At 47.2% G+C, this 17779-nt stretch overlaps 1 protein-coding gene across 1 annotated transcript; it reads left to right on the forward strand.

The window, feature by feature from the left end:
- Window positions 1-272: 272 nt before the first annotated feature.
- Window positions 273-16276, forward strand: TMEM39B (transmembrane protein 39B). The gene is made up of 9 exons (XM_020983537.2): window positions 273-398; window positions 824-944; window positions 2683-2902; window positions 3677-3760; window positions 4433-4587; window positions 5076-5424; window positions 11273-11460; window positions 15287-15407; window positions 15856-16276. The coding sequence occupies exons 1-9, from the start codon at window positions 395-397 to the stop codon at window positions 16093-16095; spliced, it is 1482 nt and encodes a 493-aa protein (XP_020839196.1). The 5' UTR covers window positions 273-394; the 3' UTR covers window positions 16096-16276.
- Window positions 16277-17779: the final 1503 nt, after the last annotated feature.

Below are 17779 nucleotides of genomic sequence, written 5' to 3' on the forward strand. Positions count from 1 at the left end.
ACACGGGGTGTGAGACAGGAATCGGGTACTGAGTCCCCAGGACACCCTTAAAGAGGGCAGGACGAGATGGTCTCCAGAGACTTCTAGTTTATTCAAGCTATGCCTCTGGGGCTTGTGGAGAGGGTAAGAAAAGAAGACGAGGAAAGGAGGGCCTTTCACCAGGCTGCCCCCTGTCGCCCCTTTAAAGCGCGCCCCCGCCTCGCTTCTCTCTCCCTCCCTCCTATGCAAATGAAGCATCAGCGCGGGGCGCGAGAGCGCGCGCCTCAGGCCCAGGCACGGGGTTGCGGTAGTTTGTCCCCTCCCGGCTGCCGTCGCCGCCGACATATTGTCCGCAAGAGCGGCGGCGGCGGCGGCGGCGGCGGCGGCGAGGGCGAGGGGAGCGCCGGGGGAGGAGATGGGTGAGTGGTGCTGAACCAGGGAGCAATGGACCGGGCTAGGTTAGGCTAGACTAGGGCTGGCTGGAGCGGAGATGAGGACCTTGGGTGATTGGAACACCGAACCGCCGCCCTCTTCAGACCCGAGTCTCGCGCCGGGTGTCGGGAGAAGGAAGAAAAGGGGAGGGGAGGGGAAAGAAGGGAGGGGGGCGTGCTTCTCCAGTACGGGGTGGGGCTTAGATGGGGTGGGCGGGGCCTCTAGAGTCCCGGCGGCAAGAAGGTGGGGGGGGTTGCTGGCCGCTGGGCGGGGCCTCCGGAGGGGCGGAGCTTCGATGCTGGTGTTCCAAGGGGGCGGGTGTTCCCGAGGCTGCCCCCTTCCGCCCGCTTGCCTCCCGTGCCCTCCGGGCTGCTCACCCGCTCATGGTTCTGCTCTGTGTTTGGGAGCACAGGAGGTCGGAGAGGCCCCAACAGGACGTCCTACTGCCGAAACCCACTCTGTGAGACGGGTCCGAGCGGTGGGCCCGGGCACGCCTCCAGCTCTTCGGTCACAGGCGTCCGGTCCAGGGCTAGGTGAGCCACGCGACCCCCCGGGGGTCACCCCAGGACTCCGAGATGTTGGGGGGGCCGAGGAGTGAAGGGGCTTCCCCTACTCCCCAGGGTCGGCACTAGGAAGGAACTTTTCTTAATCCTTAAAGTATTAACAATTATAATAATAACTAACCTTTGTATAGCACTTAACAGTTTGCCAGGCACAGTGGGCTAAATGCTTTATAATTATCTCATTTGATATACTGTTTCTATAACACGGCCCATTTTTGCCAGCCTCCCCTTCCTCTCACTTAGGACCCTAGGACCTTGGGCTAGTCAGCCTGTGGCTTCGGGGAGGGGTGGGGGGAGGTGATCGCTCTAGGTGGCTGCTTTAGCAGAGGTTTAGGCACTTAACTGTGTGGCCCACGACGGACAGTGGGAGAAGCAGAAGGCTCATGGTGGCATTCACTGCTTTCAGAGAGTTCACAATCTAAAGGATAATAAGTTAAGCGCATTAGGGAGTTGGGGATTAAGTGCATTAAAGAGTGGGAGAATTCTTGAAGAGGCAAAGTTTGAATTGGACTTTTAAGCATAGGTAAGAATTCAGTACACTTAAGAGAAAGAGGGAGTGTGTTATACTAAGCAAAGAGGGAAGGCACAGGAGAGTGGGTGCATAGGGCGTTTTTGAGGGTGCAGATAGTGTTTTAGTGTGCATACCCTTCATTCTTCACCCCTGCAGGGGAGTAATATGAGGTAAAACCAGAAAGGTAGTGGTGCTGTATTGTGGAAAAACTGAAATTTGGACTTTACTGAGTAGAAGGTAAGGGGGCCAGTACAGAGTTTTGAGCAGAGATGATGTGGGCAGATCTGCAAATAAGAAAGCTTATTGTGGCATGGGAAGAACTCTAAAGATGATATTTCAGCCTCCTGGGGGGATGATAATTAATCAACAAGCAGTCCAATAAAGAACCTATCAGTAGGGTGGTAGAAAAATGAATGGGATGATATGTGAGATATGGAAGTGAATTTGAAAAGATTTGGTACCAGATTTGATGTGAGCAGGGGGAAAAGTAAGATGTACTACCAAGGTTTTTAACGTGGCAGAGTGGGTGACTGAATGCTTATACCACAGACAGAAATAGGGAAGTCAGAAGAAGGAGCAAGTTTCAGGATAAAGACTTTTATTTTAGACATATTGAGTTTTCAGGTGCCGGTGGGAGATGTAAGTGGATCTGGCAGTTGGATTATGGACCTCTAGCCCTGAAGACATGTCAGGACTAGATGTCATATAGAAGGCCCCAGTGCATATGAGGGCAACTGGGGAGCACAGTGGAGAGAGCCCTGGGCCCGGAGTTAGGAAGACCTGAGTTCACGTTTGGCCTTAGACACTTACTAGCTGTTTGACCCTGGGAAATCGCTTTGCCTCGGTCTCCTACCAGGGTTATTGTGAGGATCAAATGAGATATTTGTAAAAGTCTGCCATGCAGTAAGTGCTTAATAGATCCATATGGGGGGGGGCAGCAGCTAGGTGGCACAATGGATAGAGCACTGGCCCTGAAGTCAGGAGTACCTGAGTTCAAATCCAGCCTCAGACACATAACACTCACTAGCTGTGTGACTCTGGGCAAGTCACTTAACCCCAACTGCCTCACAAAAAAAAAATTTTTTTTTAAATAGATCCAAATGGGGATAACCCCTTCCCCTGCCTCCCACCCCTTTCCATTTTTCCCCAAGAGACCATGGCTCCCTGGTCACCCTTCCCTAATGTTGACCCCCTCAGGAGCAGCTCAGGCACAGGCCTCTCCAGTCCCCCTCTGGCTACTCAGACAGTGATCCCCCTGCGGCACTGCAAGATCCCGGAGCTGCCTGTCCAGCCGAGCATCCTGTTTGAACTGCAGCTCTTCTTCTGCCACCTTGTAGCTCTCTTTGTCCACTACATCAACATCTACAAGACAGTCTGGTGGTACCCGCCTTCTCACCCACCATCACATACCTCCCTGGTAGGTTCCTGCTCTGCTTGGGTTTCCCATCTGGACATCTGCCTGGGTTCTCAGCATTCCCTCCCAGCTCCAATTACTACATGAGGACCAAAACACTGCACTCCCTACTTGTCTGGCTCTACTCCCTCAGAGCTGAAGGCTAATACTTAAGTTGGCCTACCTCAGTTTCCTCCTCTGAAAAATGAGGGACTTGGACAAAATGAGCCCCTAAGAGCCATTTCAGCTCTGACATTCCATGTGATTCACTAACATGGAGCCTGTGTAGGGAGCTGTGTAAGCAGGCCAGATCCCCGTAGAGTACATTTTATGTCCTCCACCTGATCCCACTGTATTCTCAACCATTTCTGTGAGGTGAGTAGGACAACTGTTCCTACCACTTAACAGAAGAGGAAAACAGGCCCCGAAGCAATGTATAGTCCAAAGATGACAGAGCCAGAAGTCAAGGGACTTGACTCTAGGCTGGATTCTTAGGTTCCCTTCTCTGCCATTGATTTGTAAAGTGATTGTGGGCAGAGTGAGTTCCTCTCTTTGAGTACCAGTTTCACTTTTTATAAAATGAGGGAAGTAACCTAGGTAATCTCTTAGGTCCCTTCTGGCTTTATAACTTTTTCTCTGTGATTCTGCCCCTGGAGCAAGGTGCATAGTACCTGGGTTGTTGGGAGGGAATTTTACAAGCCCTAAACAGGTGTGTAAGTGGGAGTCATTGGTGTTGTTTGTGGGGAAGAGGGCTCCAGGTGCTGCACTTCATCACCCTTGGACTTCTTTCCCTAACAGAACTTCCACCTGATTGACTTCGACGTGTTGGCCGTCACCGCCTTGGTGCTGGGTCGACGGCTCATCGGGGCCATCGTGAAGGAGGTAATTTGCTCTAGAAAGGGCTGTACTTTTTATCCACGTCTGTGTTCTCGTCTGCTCTGGTCCCCCATAACCTCTCTCTCCACTCCTGACCCGAACCCTGGTGGGGAATGTGTTTCCAAGGTCACTACCACAGTTCCCTCACAGTGTTCTACGCTGGACCATTTCTCCACAGCCTGGTTTTGCCCACTTGCTCATGTGCTTCCAGCTAGGATCTTACTCTCCCCTGCTGGGCTTGTTTGGAGAAGAGCTAAACAAGTGATCTCCCTTGTTAAGGCCTCCGGTCAGCTCCATGGGCTTCTCAGAGGAGAGCTGGTTGCTGTATTGGACAAGCTGGTTGGTATAGGAGAAAGAGCTTTGGGTTTGGAGTCAGAGGATCTGGATTCAAATGCTGACTCTTCTCTTTGTTAGCACTTGATGCAGTTACTCAGTCACTCTGGCTCTCCTGTTTCCCCATCGTTGAAAGAGTCTAACCTGGACTCGATCTCTCTGAGGCTTGTCCTTGCTCTAAATCCTGTGATCAAGGGAAAGAGGATGGAGATCCCTTTTTTCCTGATTCCTTTGTTGTGGGGTCATGGGCTATTTAAGAAGCAGGGAAGATGGGAAACTGTGAAATACACTCCTGGGCGAGGCGTCTTAAGTGACGAGCGTGCCTTCCCTGCTCTCACCCACCAGGCTTCCCAGAGCAGCAAGGTCTCCCTCCCACGCTCAGTCTTCTTGGTCATCGCTCGCTTTGCCGTCCTCACCGGGACAGGCTGGAGCCTGTGCCGTTCCATCATCCACCTCTTCAGGACCTACTCCTTCCTTAACCTCCTGTTCCTCTGTTACCCGTGAGTGACCCTTTGCCTTTACCCAGCTCTCATTCTCCCCGCAGGGGCTCATTTACAGTGTTCTCTCCCTGGAATAGATATAAACAGGGAGGACCAAAAAGTGCTGTAAGACCCTTAGCAAGTCAAGGTTGGGGGCAGGATTGGTCACAGGCCCTGGACATGATGGAGGTTGGGAGGGAAGTGGGGGTGGGATAAGGGGACTCTGGGGGCAGGGGAATCCCTAGGAAGAGGCAGTGTGGTATGGTGGGAAGGACCTTGGATGCACAGGACTTCCAGAGGATGAGATGAGGTCATGGACATCAAGGACCTTTATAAATGCCAGCTCTTGTTATCCAGAGTCAAATGAATGGCCTTGGGCCAGTCCCTTCACCTTTGATCTTTAGTTTCCTAATTTGCAAAATTAATGTTTGGGACGTGGTGTCTAAGGTCCTTCCTTCGTGTACAACCATGATTATCCCCACAGTCTCTTCTCCTCCTTCCTGCCGCAGGTTTGGAATGTACATCCCGTTCCTGCAGCTGAACTATGACTTTCGAAAAACAAGCCTCTTCACCCAGGTGGCCAACATTGGTCCTCGGGAGGCAGGCGGCAGTGGAGGCGGCCCTCCTTCACGAGGCCGGGACTACCTGACAGTTCTGAAAGAGACGTGGAAGCAGCACACTCAGCAGCTGTACGGTGCTGAGGCCATGCCCACCCATGCCTGCTGCCTCTCCCCCGATCTCATCCGCAGCGAGGTGGAGTTCCTCAAGATGGACTTCAACTGGCGCATGAAGGAGGTGCTGGTTAGCTCCATGCTCAGCGCCTACTACGTGGCCTTTGTGCCAGTGTGGTTTGTGAAGGTAGGCGCAGCCATGGGCAGCGGGCACTTCCCCCTCGGGGGGAGGACGCATGAAAAGACCCTGGGATCATGTGTAGGAAGCTTCCCTCTCCGCCCCTGCGGCAGGTGTGCTCCCTGCGGGCTCACTCTCAGCTGTGTCTGGCCTCTACTTTGAGTCAGAGCTCTGCAGCACTTTCAGAGCGCTGACAGATGAGGCAACTGAGGCTCACCGAAGGGAATTACTGACTTAGCCAGGCAGGGTCACTCTGCTGCCTTGAAAACCAGCTCTCTCTCCTCTACCAAGACAAGGTCATATCAGACAACTCCTTATTTTACTAGATTAACCTGAGCAGGAAAACGATTTACCTGGATTTCAGTAAAGCCTTTGTCAAGGTGTCTGTAATCAAAAGGATTATATACTTCGCAGAATCAAGTTAGGTTCGGATCTCAAGATATAATGACACATACTCAGTGTAAACTTAACAAATAATCACATTTATTTACAATGATTATTAATGATTAAAAACCACACAAGCAATGAAGATAAGAATAACATTCAGTGCAATAAGTAATAATCAACATAAAGGAAAGTAGGAATAAGAAAAGAAAGGATACACACTCACTGACCAGGTGAGCTCAAATACCTAATAGACCGGGGAGACTGGAGAACGGCCGAAAGGTCTGGTCAGGGAGGCCAACAGAGTGGCATCCCGCTCCGACTCAACAGAAGCTGTGCACACGATCTGCTTCTGAACACAGCAGAGATTCCCTGTCTCTGACATCAAAGTCTCCAAAAATCCCCTTCCAACTGACCCCTTTTATATCTATGTAAACCAGGGAAAAACAATCTTGATATTTTGTTTTGTGTACGTCTTCTTGGTGAGTACTCAGATCCAGGGTACGTACACATTCTAACAATGGTTGGAGCTTGATTAGAACTACATATACATTCCTAATAAATATATTTTCACATTAGTCATGTTGTAAGGAAGAATTAGAATTAATAAAAGGAATCACAAGAAAGAAGAAACAAAACAAGAAAAAAAAAAAGAGCAAATAGTATGCTTCCATCTGCATTCTAACTCCATAATTCTTTCTCTGGATGTGGATAGCATTTTCCATCATGAGACTTTTGGAGGTGTCTTAGATCCTTGCATTGCTGAGAAGAGCTATGTCTATCAGAATCGGTTATCACACAACATGGCTGTTACTATGCACAACGTTCTCCTGCTTCAGCTCACTTCGCTCAGCATCAGTCCATACAAGTCTTTCCAGATTTTTCTGAAGTCCACTTCCTCATCATTTCTTATAGCACAATGGTATTCCATTACATTCATATACCACAGCTTATTCAACCAGTTCCCAATTGCTGGGCATCCCCTCAATTCCCAATTCTCGCCACCACAAAAAGAGCTGCTATCAATATTTTTGTACGTGTGGGTCCTTTTCCCATTTGTGTGATCTCTCTGGGATACGGCCCTAGAAGTGCTATTGCTGGGTTAAAGGGTATGTACGTCTTTATAGCCCTTTGGGCAGAGCTGATATGCTTTAGGTGTCAGATTTTTATTGGAGATATTTGAAAAAATAATCTTTCTCAACATATTTCTCTTCTAGTTTCATTGGTTTCATTAGTGCTGTTCAGGCAAAAGCTTTTTAAATTTTATAAAGTCAAAAATTGTCTGTTTTGTCTTTTGGGATGTCTTCTGTCCCTTGTCTGTTTATGAATTTCCCCCCAGCCATAGATGCTGAAAGATGCCTCCTTCTCTTCTCCTCTCATGTATTTATAGTGGGGCCTTTTCTGCAAAAGACATTTATTTATTGTCATGTTATTAGGGCATCTCAAGCTCTTCTTGAAAGGCAAAGTGGTGACAGGGGTTTTCAGAATTGGTTGAACGACTGAACGTACAGATGAATTATTAGCAGGTCAGTGTGATCTTCAAAGAAAAGGCTTTTGGTGGAGCGCCTTAGAGATCTCGTACTTGATCCTGGGCTGTTTAACATTTCAGTCAGTAACTAGGAAAAAGGCTGCATTAGATTCGCAGGCAACACAAAGCCAACAGAATTCATCCAGTTCTTTGTCCAAAAATCAGGATCCAAGTAGGTCTAGACAGGCCAGAACTTTCTTCTAAATGGAATAAGATGAAATTTAGTAGAGATCAATATAAATCACATCCTTGGGCTCAGCAAAGTCAGTGTCACAGTATGCTATGAGAAGAGGCAGAACCAAAAAAAAAAATCATTGGGAAGATGTAGTCATCATTTCCTCTGATGAAGATCTGGGCCAGGAATCGAGTGGGTCAGGTGAAAGACATGTAAAAAGGGGGGGGGGGTCGGGAATCTTTGTATAAATATCTAATCAGGATCTGATAGCCAAAATATGTAAACAGCTAATAGCAATATTGAAAAGAAAGAGCAATTTCACTTAGTGATCTCATCAGCTCCCATGGGTTTAGCTATCATCTCTATGCTGATGATTCTCAAATCTGCTTATCCAGCCCTATCCTCTCTCCTTACCTCCAGATTTAAATCTCCAGCTGCCTGTTGGACGTCTCAGATTCGATGTCTCATCAGCATCTTAAACTCCACGTTCCTCTCACCCCAAACCTTTCTCTTGCTAATTTCCCTGTTACTGTTGAAGGCACCGCTATCCTGTCAGTCATCCAGACTCAAAACTGTGAGGTATCCTCCTGAACTGAGGAGAATATTCTCTCATTTCCCATATCCAGTCTGTTTGCAAGGATTATTGATTTTATCTTGCACCATCCCTCAGAAGATGACCCCATCTCTCCTTTGACACTACCACCACCCTGTTGCAGCCTGTTGTTACCTTATGCTTGAACTATTGCAGTAGCCTGCTGGCGAGTCTGCCTGCCTCGAGTTTCCCCTCACTCCAGTCCATCCTTCACTCATTTGTTAAAGTCATCTTTTTTTTTTTTAAGGCATTTGGGGTTAAGTGACTTGCCCAGGGTCACACAGCTAAAGTCATCTTCATAAAGCACAGGTCTGGCCATATCACTCACTGGAGCCATGTTTAGTGGTACCTTATCTCCTCCAGGATCAGATATAAAATCTTCATCTTGGCATTCGAACCCTTCATAACCTGTCTATCGTGTCCCCCCCCACACACACACCCTTATACCCTTTTCAGGCTTCTTATACCTGACCCCCTCCTCCAGTTTTCTTGCTGTTGCTCAAACACAATGCTTCGTCTTCTGACTCGGGCATTTTTACTGGCCGTCCCCTGTGCCTGGAGTGCTCTCCTTCATCTTCACTTTCTAACTTCCCTGGCCTCCTCCGAGTCCCACCTAAAATCTCATCTTCTACACAAAGCCTTTCGCAGCCCCCTAAATTCTAATGCCTTCTCTCTGTTGACTGCTTCCAGTTTGTCCTGTCTCTGTCTTATTTGTATGTAGTTGTCTGCATGTTGTCACCAAGCTGCCTCTATCCATCAAATGGGGCACAGTTAAATAAATTGTGGTACCTGAGTGTAATGGAATTATTGCTGTGCTGTAAAACAAACAAACAATGACAGTGATGAATACAGAAAAGTGCAGAAGACTTCTGTGAATTGATGCAAAGAGAAATAAACAGAACCAGGAAAACAATACACATGATGACTGTGATGTAAATGGACAGAACAGCAAATCAGTCAAAACTAGAATGACCAAGCAAAGAAGAATAATGGTAATAATAATAACAACTAGCATTAAGACATACAGTGCTGGGAGGTTTGCAGAGCAAGCTCATTTGATCCTTACAACAACCCAGTGAGGTTGGTGCTGTTATTATCCTCATTTTACAGACAGGGAAAATGAGGCAGAGTTAAACAACTTGCTCAGGTCACACAGCTAGTGTCTGAGGCCGGAGTTGGACTCTGGTCTTCCTGACTTCCAGGCCTTGTGCTCCATCCACTGTGCTGCCTAGCTGCCAGAGAAGAGATGTGAGAAGGCCCCTTTGCAGAGGTGGAGGATTGTGGGTGTGAAAAACAGATTGTTATGAGAGGCTTTTTTTTATTATTATTAATTAATTTTGATTTATCAACAATCACTTCCATATGCTTTTGAGTTTAAAATTTTTCTCCCCCTTCCTCCCCACCACCCTCCCTAAGACAGCGCACAATCTGATGTATGCTATACATATACATTCCTATTAAACATATTTTCACATTAGTGATGTTGTAAGTAAGAATTAGAACCAGTAGGAAGAACCACCAGAAAGAGGAAACGAAACTCAACAGAAGAAAAAAAAATAGCAAATAGTATACTTCAATCTGCGTTCAGACTCCATAGTTCTTTCTTTGGATGTGGATAGCATTTTCCATCACGAAGCCTTTGGAGATGTCTTAGATCCTTGTATTGCTGGGAAAGGTTAAGCTTATCAGTATTAGTCATTGCACAGCATGGCTGTTATTGTGTACAGCGTTCTCTTGGTTCTGCTCACTGCACTCAGCCTCAGACCATACAAGTCTTTCCAGGTTTTTCTGGTCTGCCTACTCATCTCTTATAGCACAATAATATTCCATTACATTCATATACCACAACTTGTTCAGCCATTCCCCAATTGATGGGCATCCTCTCAATTTCAGATTCTTTGCCACCACAAAAAGAGCTGCTGTAAGTATTTTTGTACATGTGGGTCCTTTTCCCATTTGTATGATCTCTTTGGGATACAGCCCTACAAGTGCTATTGCTGGGTCAAAGGGTATGTACATTTTTATAGCCCGTTGGCATAGTTCCAAATTGTTCTCCACAATGGTTGGATCATTTCACAACTCCACCAACAATGCATTAGTGTTGCGGTTTTCCCACATCTTCTCCAACATTTATCACTTTCTTGTTTTGTCATGTTGGCCGATCTGATAGGTGTGATGTGGTACCTCAGAGTCGTTTTGATTTGCATTTCTCTAATCAATAGTGATTTCGAGCATTTCTTCACATGTATGTCAGGCTTTTTGATACATGGGTCAATTCCACAGAACCTCTTCTTTTTTTTTTTTTTGATATTCATTATTATAAGGAATGGCTTTCTGGGAGAGAGGAAGGTAAGAGATATGGTGAGATATAAAAATAGAAGATAGCAACAAAATTTTATTTTAAAAGTATATTGGTTGTGTTGAGGCAGCCAAAAAAAGCAAAGATAATCTTGGGCTGAATTAAGAGGGCCCCAGTGTTCAGGACTAGGGCAGTAGTAGTTCTGCTGGACTGTGCTTGGGCTGGGTCATGTGTGGAGTTTTGTTTTCAGTTTTAAGAAATATATTGACAAGCTGTCTGGTGGAGGGCACCTAGGATGACGTGGAAAAACCCAAAATCATAGGAAGAATGATTTTTGAAGGAACTCGTGGTTAGCCCAAGCAAGAGGGGGCTGGTCGGAGTCAAGTTAACTGCTTTCTAGCATTTAAGGGACCACCCCTTGCCCGAGGGGTCACATCCGTTTTGTTTGATCCCAGAGGCACACAGGATGTAAGGACAGACTTCCTAACAGAATTGCCCCAAAGGGGTGCAGCCTGCCTGGAGATATTTGGGCAAAAACTGGATAACTGTGCTAGTCTACTTTGTTTTAGAAGGGATTCTTGTTCAGGATTGAGCTGGGTCGGCAACCTCTAAGGTCCCTTTCAGCTCTGGGATTTTGTGATTCTGGGAACTGGTTTACTACCTTTCTGACCTTCCTCCCCTTAGGTCTTCAGTTTCTTTACCTGGAAAATAAAAAGATCATAGGTGATCTCTAAGGATCCTTCTAGCCCAAATCCCATGGGAAGCTGACTTTCTCCTTAAGGGGAGGCCTGGGAGCTGGTGAAGAGGCAGGCCCCAAGAGGATGGGTCCTCTCCTATTTTCTGATGCCACCACACTTTCCCCTTTGTCTCCTTCCCCAGAACACCCATTATTATGACAAGCGCTGGTCCTGTGAGCTCTTCCTGCTGGTGTCCATCAGCACCTCGGTGATCCTCACCCAGCACCTCCTGCCTGCACACTATTGTGACCTGCTCCACAAAGCTGCTGCTCACCTGGGCTGCTGGCAAAAGGTGGACCCTGCCCTCTGCTCAAACGTGCTTCAGCATCAGTAAGTGGGGGGTGGGGGGAGACCAAGGGTAGGGGCGAGCGGGAGCTCAGCCACCTCCAGCAGACTGTGAAGGGGGCGAGGGGCTCAAGGAGGGCTTGTGCCTGGGAGGGAGGGAGGCAGGGCCAAAAAAGTACCCCCTCTGCCAGGCTGAGGCTTCTGCCAGAGACCCCTCCTAACTCCCATTTCACCTAACTAGAGGATTCTCAGGAGGCAGCGTGGCAGATAGATGGCTGGATTTCCGTTCTGAGGACCTGGATTTTAAACTCATTTCTGCTGGTGTGTGACTCTGGACGTGTCACTCTGGGCTTCAGGGTTAGATTGATTGATCACATGAGCCCTAAGGTCCTTTCTGGTTCTAGAATCTTAATAGCTAACATTGCTGTGACATCTGCTATGTGCCAGGCACTGTGCTAAGCACTTTAAGATTATCATCTCATTTGATCCTCACAACAGCCTAGGGAGGTAGGTGCTATTGTGATCCCCATTTTACAGATGAGAAAACTGAGTCATACAGTTCGTAAGTCTCTGAGGCCCAATTCTCTAGCCACTGTGCCACCTAGCCCTCTCTAATCTATGGAAACAGGAGTAGACTTTCTCTGCTTGGCTCCAGGAGGCTTAACCAGGAGTCATGGATTAAGCTCTGGACTTGGGAGTCACCAGTGTCTGGGTTCCAGTCCCTCCCCAGACTCATATTAGCTCTGGGAACCTGGACAAGTCACTTAACTGCTCTGTGCCTCAGTTTCTGCATAGGTAAACATGAGAGGGTTAGACTTAGTGGCCTTTAAAGTCCCTTCTAGATCTAAATCTATAATGCTAAGAAGTCGTTGAGGCAGATTAAGGGAAAATTTTGTAGTCCTTTCCAGAAGTGAACCAGATGTCCCAGGAGAGAGGACAGTCCAGGTGTCAGTGGAGGCTGAGGGAATGCCTGTCAGCAGTGGTATGAAGGAGATTCCTGCTCAGGAACACTTGGACCCCATGCCCTCTGAGAAGCTGTGATTCTGCACTCTGGTAATGTGCCTGTTTTACAAATGGAGAAACATCGTCATCATCATTTCCCCTTCTCTAGCCCATTGAGGTCTGAAGAACACTTTCCTCACAGCAGCCCCCTGGAAGGCAGCCCAGAGAATTCTCATGAGCCTTGTTTTACCATTGAGGAAGAGGGCACTAAGGGTTAAGTGATTTGTCCATATTCATGCATCAAGTATGTGTCTGAGGCAGGATTTGAATCCAGATCTTGTGACTCCAATCCAGATTCTCAGCTTCTTTAAAGAAGCTTGTTTTAAAGAGGTTCACTTCCAGATCTCATTCGCTGTCACGTAAATGCCACCACGATCTTGTATATTTCTTACCAAACAAAACAAAGCCATGTTGGGATAACTGATATGTGTGTATAGTCAGACCGAAGCTTTTCTGGTTTGGTTGAGGACATAAACAGTTTCTTCTTACCCTTAGTACCTCTGAATTCCAGACGTGAACATATTTTAGGAAAAAAAATTTAATGCAGATCTCCGATTCTCAGATGGGAAAATGATTTAAAGTCCCCTTCTGAACACAGGGCTGCCCTCACCCCAGGCTCCCTGATCTAGATCTGACACCCTTTTTAGCCTCCTTCCATCATTAAGCACCTACTGGGTGCCAGTCCAGCAGAGAACAAAGCCACCTCTGATCATAAGGGGTTCCCGTTCTGCCAGGGCAGAGAACAAGTATATGTAGAAGTCTCTACACAATCAAAGTGAAAAGAATAAATACAAAGTAAAGGACGAGGTGGTTTGAAACAAGGCATTACTAGTGGTTGAGGAGATCAGGAAGGGCTTCACCTGGGCAGAGGGCTGTTCTGGGAAGTGGAGTGAGGAGCTGGTGTACTGCAGGCGTGTGCAATGGCCCTTTTCAAAGGTGTGGAGACAGGGAACGCAAAGCTGTAGGGGAAGAGCCTAGAGAAGACCAGTCTGGCTGGGGTGTGGAGAGTAATGTACAGTATGACTAGAAATAGAGGCTGGGGCCAGGAGTGAAGGTTTTAGAAACAAAACAGAGGAGATTGTATTTGATTCTAAAGGCAATAGGGAGCCATTGGGGATTGTTGAGTGGGGAGTAACACGGTCAGATCTGCATTTAAGGAAAATCACTTTGGCAGCATTGGGGAAAATGTGCTGGAGTTGGGGGGAGACTTGAGGCAGGAGACCAATTAGGAGACTGTGGGAATAATCCAGGCAAGAGGTTCTGAAGGCCTGAACTAAGGTGGTGTGTTTGTGAGTAGAGAGGAGATGTTGTGCAGGTAGAAACAGCAAAGCTTGGCAACTGATTGTCTTTGTGGAGCGAGGCAGGGTGAAGGGCAGGGAGAATGCCAGTGTTGCCAGCCTGGGAGATTGGAAGGATGGTAGTGTCTTCAGCAGGGGTGGGGGGTGGGACTTAAGTGAGGCTTTCCTGAGGCAGAGGCTTTGAATGGGGTATTTTGCCTCAGCCTTAAGTCACCAAGCGCGTATTAAGGGCCTGTTGTCTGCCAGGCACTGTGCTAAGAACTAGGGCGACAAAGACAGGCACAAAACAGTCCCTGCTCTCAAGGACCTCACGGTCAAATAGAGTCTCAGACTTCCAACCGACCCACTGAATAGCCTGAGTCTAGACCCTAGACTCCCGTTATAGCCCCATTGCCTTCTTATGTGGAGTAAAAGCAGCATGGCCATGCCTCGTCAGGAAAACCTAGGCGCAGGTGCTCCCCACAGCTCTCAAGAAGGCAAGTGACAGGGAGATGCCGATCCATTAGCAGAAGGGGTTTCCCTGAAATGACCAGTCTGGAGTTTTTAGAAAAGGGTAGGATGGGATCTCAGAACCAGAAGGGCCTTCAGAGGACATTCAGGCCAACTCATTCCCGCTCCTTCTGTGGTACCCTTGGAAGTGATTATCTAGCCTTCTCTTGAAAGCCCCAGCAAGGCCACTGTACCACTCCCATTCCGTAGGTAGTTATTAAGTGCCTGCTGTGTGCAAAGAATTGTGTTAGATGTCAGGCAAGATTCAGAGCTAGCAAAGGCAGGGTAAGCCCTTGTGCTCCTGGGATGCCCAGTCCATCACGACCAATACACAGAATGGTGGGAGGGTGCCATGGGAATAGATGACTGCTAGCCGAGGGGATCAGGGACGATTGCCTGGAAAGCAGGATGGGTAGAAATCCAGTAGCTGGGAGATGGGGAGGGTGCAGGCAAGAAAGCAGAAAGGATGTACAAGAGAGCCGGTCTCCCTCTAGTGTAGAGTATATGAAATTGTGTGAAAAGGGATGAAAAGTTAAGGAGAGTCCGGATTATGAAGGGCTTTGAATGTCAAGCAAGGGACTTTCAACTTTGATCTGTAGTCACTAGGGAGCCTTTGAAAGGTTTTGAGCCAAGGAGTGACATAACCAGGTCTCTACATAAAGAAGCTTGTTCTGACTGCATGTGAATGGTGTATTAGCATGTATAGAGTGGGCTTTTTAAAGGTAACCCCTATTGGTTGCAGATGAGGGCTTCTGCTAAGGTCCGAGTACTGGGCAGTGTAGGTAACAGCTCTTGTTCATTCTGGCTTCTTTTCCCTGCCATATCACACTGCCAGATGAGAGTTGACAGGGAGCGTGAACGGCATGTAGTCTGACCACTGTGCCACACAGGTGAGGAAGCTCAGACGTGACTTGACTGAGGTCACCCATCAGCTCACTGGCAGAGGCAGGGCCATAAGTCAGGCCTGCTGTCTCATCCCAGCCTCAGTGCTCTTGCAGCTCTTATCCCCATAGATAGGTCCCAAGCCGCCGGACAGAGGCAGGGGCCTGGTGTGACAGGACACTGCTGGGCTTTCCCCCCAGGTGGACCGAGGACTGCATGTGGCCACAGGGTGTACTGGTGAAACACAGCAAAAATGTCTACAAAGCCATTGGCCATTACAATGTGGCGGTGCCTTCAGACGTCTCCCACTTCCGCTTCCACGTGAGTGTCTTCTCTACCAGAAAATGGGACATGAGGGGTGGGATGGGGTGTGGGTGGGGCAGATCCTGCTGCCTGGGAGGGGGAGCCCCACCCGAGGATGCAAATGACTCACTCGTCTCATCGCCCAAAGTTCAATTCAGTAAATACAATGCTGTGTGTGTTCCGGTGCTGAATACCTAAGTATTTGGGATACAAAACTAGATCAAACCTTTGCGGCATTATAATCTATTCTAGTAGATGCGGATACACCTGCACAAATAAATATAATGCAAATGAATATCTTTTGTGTGCGTAGAATAGATGTGAACAGGGTGCTGTGTGGAAGAGAGAAGAGGGAAAGGTCATTGCCACTGGGTCATCCCAGGAGGCCTTTCTGGAGGAGGAAGCATCCTAGCTGGGTCTGTCCAAAGAAATCCCTTGTGGAACAATAACCCCTCCCCTCTGCTAGTTTTTTTTTAGCAAACCACTGAGGATCCTCAATATCCTTCTTCTGCTCGAGGGAGCTGTCATCTTCTACCAGCTGTATTCACTGGTCTCCTCAGAGAAATGGCACCAGACCATTTCTCTGGCACTCATCCTTTTCAGCAACTACTACGCCTTCTTCAAGCTGCTGCGGGACCGGCTGGTGCTGGGCAAGGCGTACTCCTATTCAGCCAGCCATCGCCAGCCTGAGCACAAGTTCAGCTGAATCGAGGCTGGCTGGGCCACTTCAGGAGGACGGGGTGGGACTGGGGGGAGGGAAGAAAAAAACAACCAAAAAAACCCACAAAAAAAAAATCAGAGCTCTGTATTTTTGTTACGACTGTTCTTTCTTTGATAACTGATGTAATTAAAAGGAGAAAAGAAATGACATATTTTTGTACTCCCAATGACCTGTGTCTTGTGGTTATTATAAGATGGAGTCAGGAGAGGGACCTCTGAGGACTCAGGGTTGGGAAGGGAGACATCTGGGTCCCAGGGCTCCCTAACTTCTGACTGTGCATGCTTCCATTGAGGGCAGTTGTTTCAGACATCCTTGTGGTTCAGTTGTTAGGAAGTTAGACCAGAATTCAAAACGCTTGGATTAGAGTGGGCCGCTTTGGTAGATAAGGAGTTCCCTATCACCAGAGGTCTCCAAACAGAAACTGGATGGCCGGGTGTTTGGGGGAAATTATAAAGCAGGGTTTCTATTTAAGTACCAGTATCTTGGACTAGATAATAATTAATAAGCCTTCCAACTCTTGCGATTCTGATTGTAATCAGCCGTCGTTAATTCCCCGTGTGACCTTTGGCGAGTCACTTTTCCTCTCTGGAGCTCAGTTTTCTCGTCTGTAAAATGAACAGATTGGACTACATGATCTGTAAGGGTCCTTCTAACTAGCATCATTCTCTGAATGCTGAGCTCCTGTCCTAAGAGTACATATGGGGCATATGTTGATATTAGGTTAGATATGTATATATTTAATGTGAATTAATTTTGTTTTGATAACTTCCTGACATTCCTTGGGATGATAGTACACACACAGGTGTTGGAAAAGCAGTTGAAATCACAGCATTACAGAATAGAGGTGTTGCTGCAAACATTGTTTTTAAATAGCAATATGACAAGAATACCACATTTGGAGTTGGAAAACGTGGGCTTGAGGCCAACTCACTGCCTGTGAGATTTTAGGCAAGTCACAGATCTGTGGGCTCAACTTTATAAAATGACAAAGTTAGACTAACAGGTGTTCTTAACCTGGGATTTGTGAATTTGCTTTAAAATATTTTTATTGTAGTACTTGTTTTAGTTTAATTGGTTTCTTTTTTTAGGAATGTGTGTATCTATATCTATATCTATACATAAATATACATACATATACTAGTGATTAAAAAAAGTGACAATCTCTGTCTTCAAGGACCTTTTAAAAAAATATTTGGGGGCAGCTAGGTGGTGCAGTGGATAGAGCACTGGCCCTGGAGTCAGGAGGACCTGAGTTCAAATCTGGCCTCAGATACATAACACTTCTTAGCTGTGTGACACTGGGCAAGTCACTTAACCCCAGTTGCCTCACCAAAAAAAAAAAATTTTTTTTTTTTTACAGTTTTCAACATTCACTTCCATAAACTTTGAGTTTTCAATTTTTTCCCCCTCCCTCTCCTCCCTCCTCCCCAAGATAGCATGGAACCTGATATAGGCTCTACATATACATTCGTATTAAACACTAGTCATGTTGTAAAGAAGCATCAGAACCAAGGGAGGGGAACCAGAGAAAGAAGAAACAAAACTAAACAACAAAAGAAAAAGATCAAATGGTATGCTTCCATCTACATTCAGACTCCAAAGTTCTTTGGATGTGGATAGCATTTTCCATCATGAGTCTTTTAGAATTGGCTTAGATCTTTGCATTGCT

The sequence above is a fragment of the Phascolarctos cinereus genome, unplaced genomic scaffold (genome assembly GCF_003287225.1).
Source record: "Phascolarctos cinereus isolate Bilbo 61053 unplaced genomic scaffold, phaCin_HiC Scaffold_726;HRSCAF=1367, whole genome shotgun sequence".
Lineage (NCBI taxonomy): Eukaryota > Metazoa > Chordata > Mammalia > Diprotodontia > Phascolarctidae > Phascolarctos > Phascolarctos cinereus.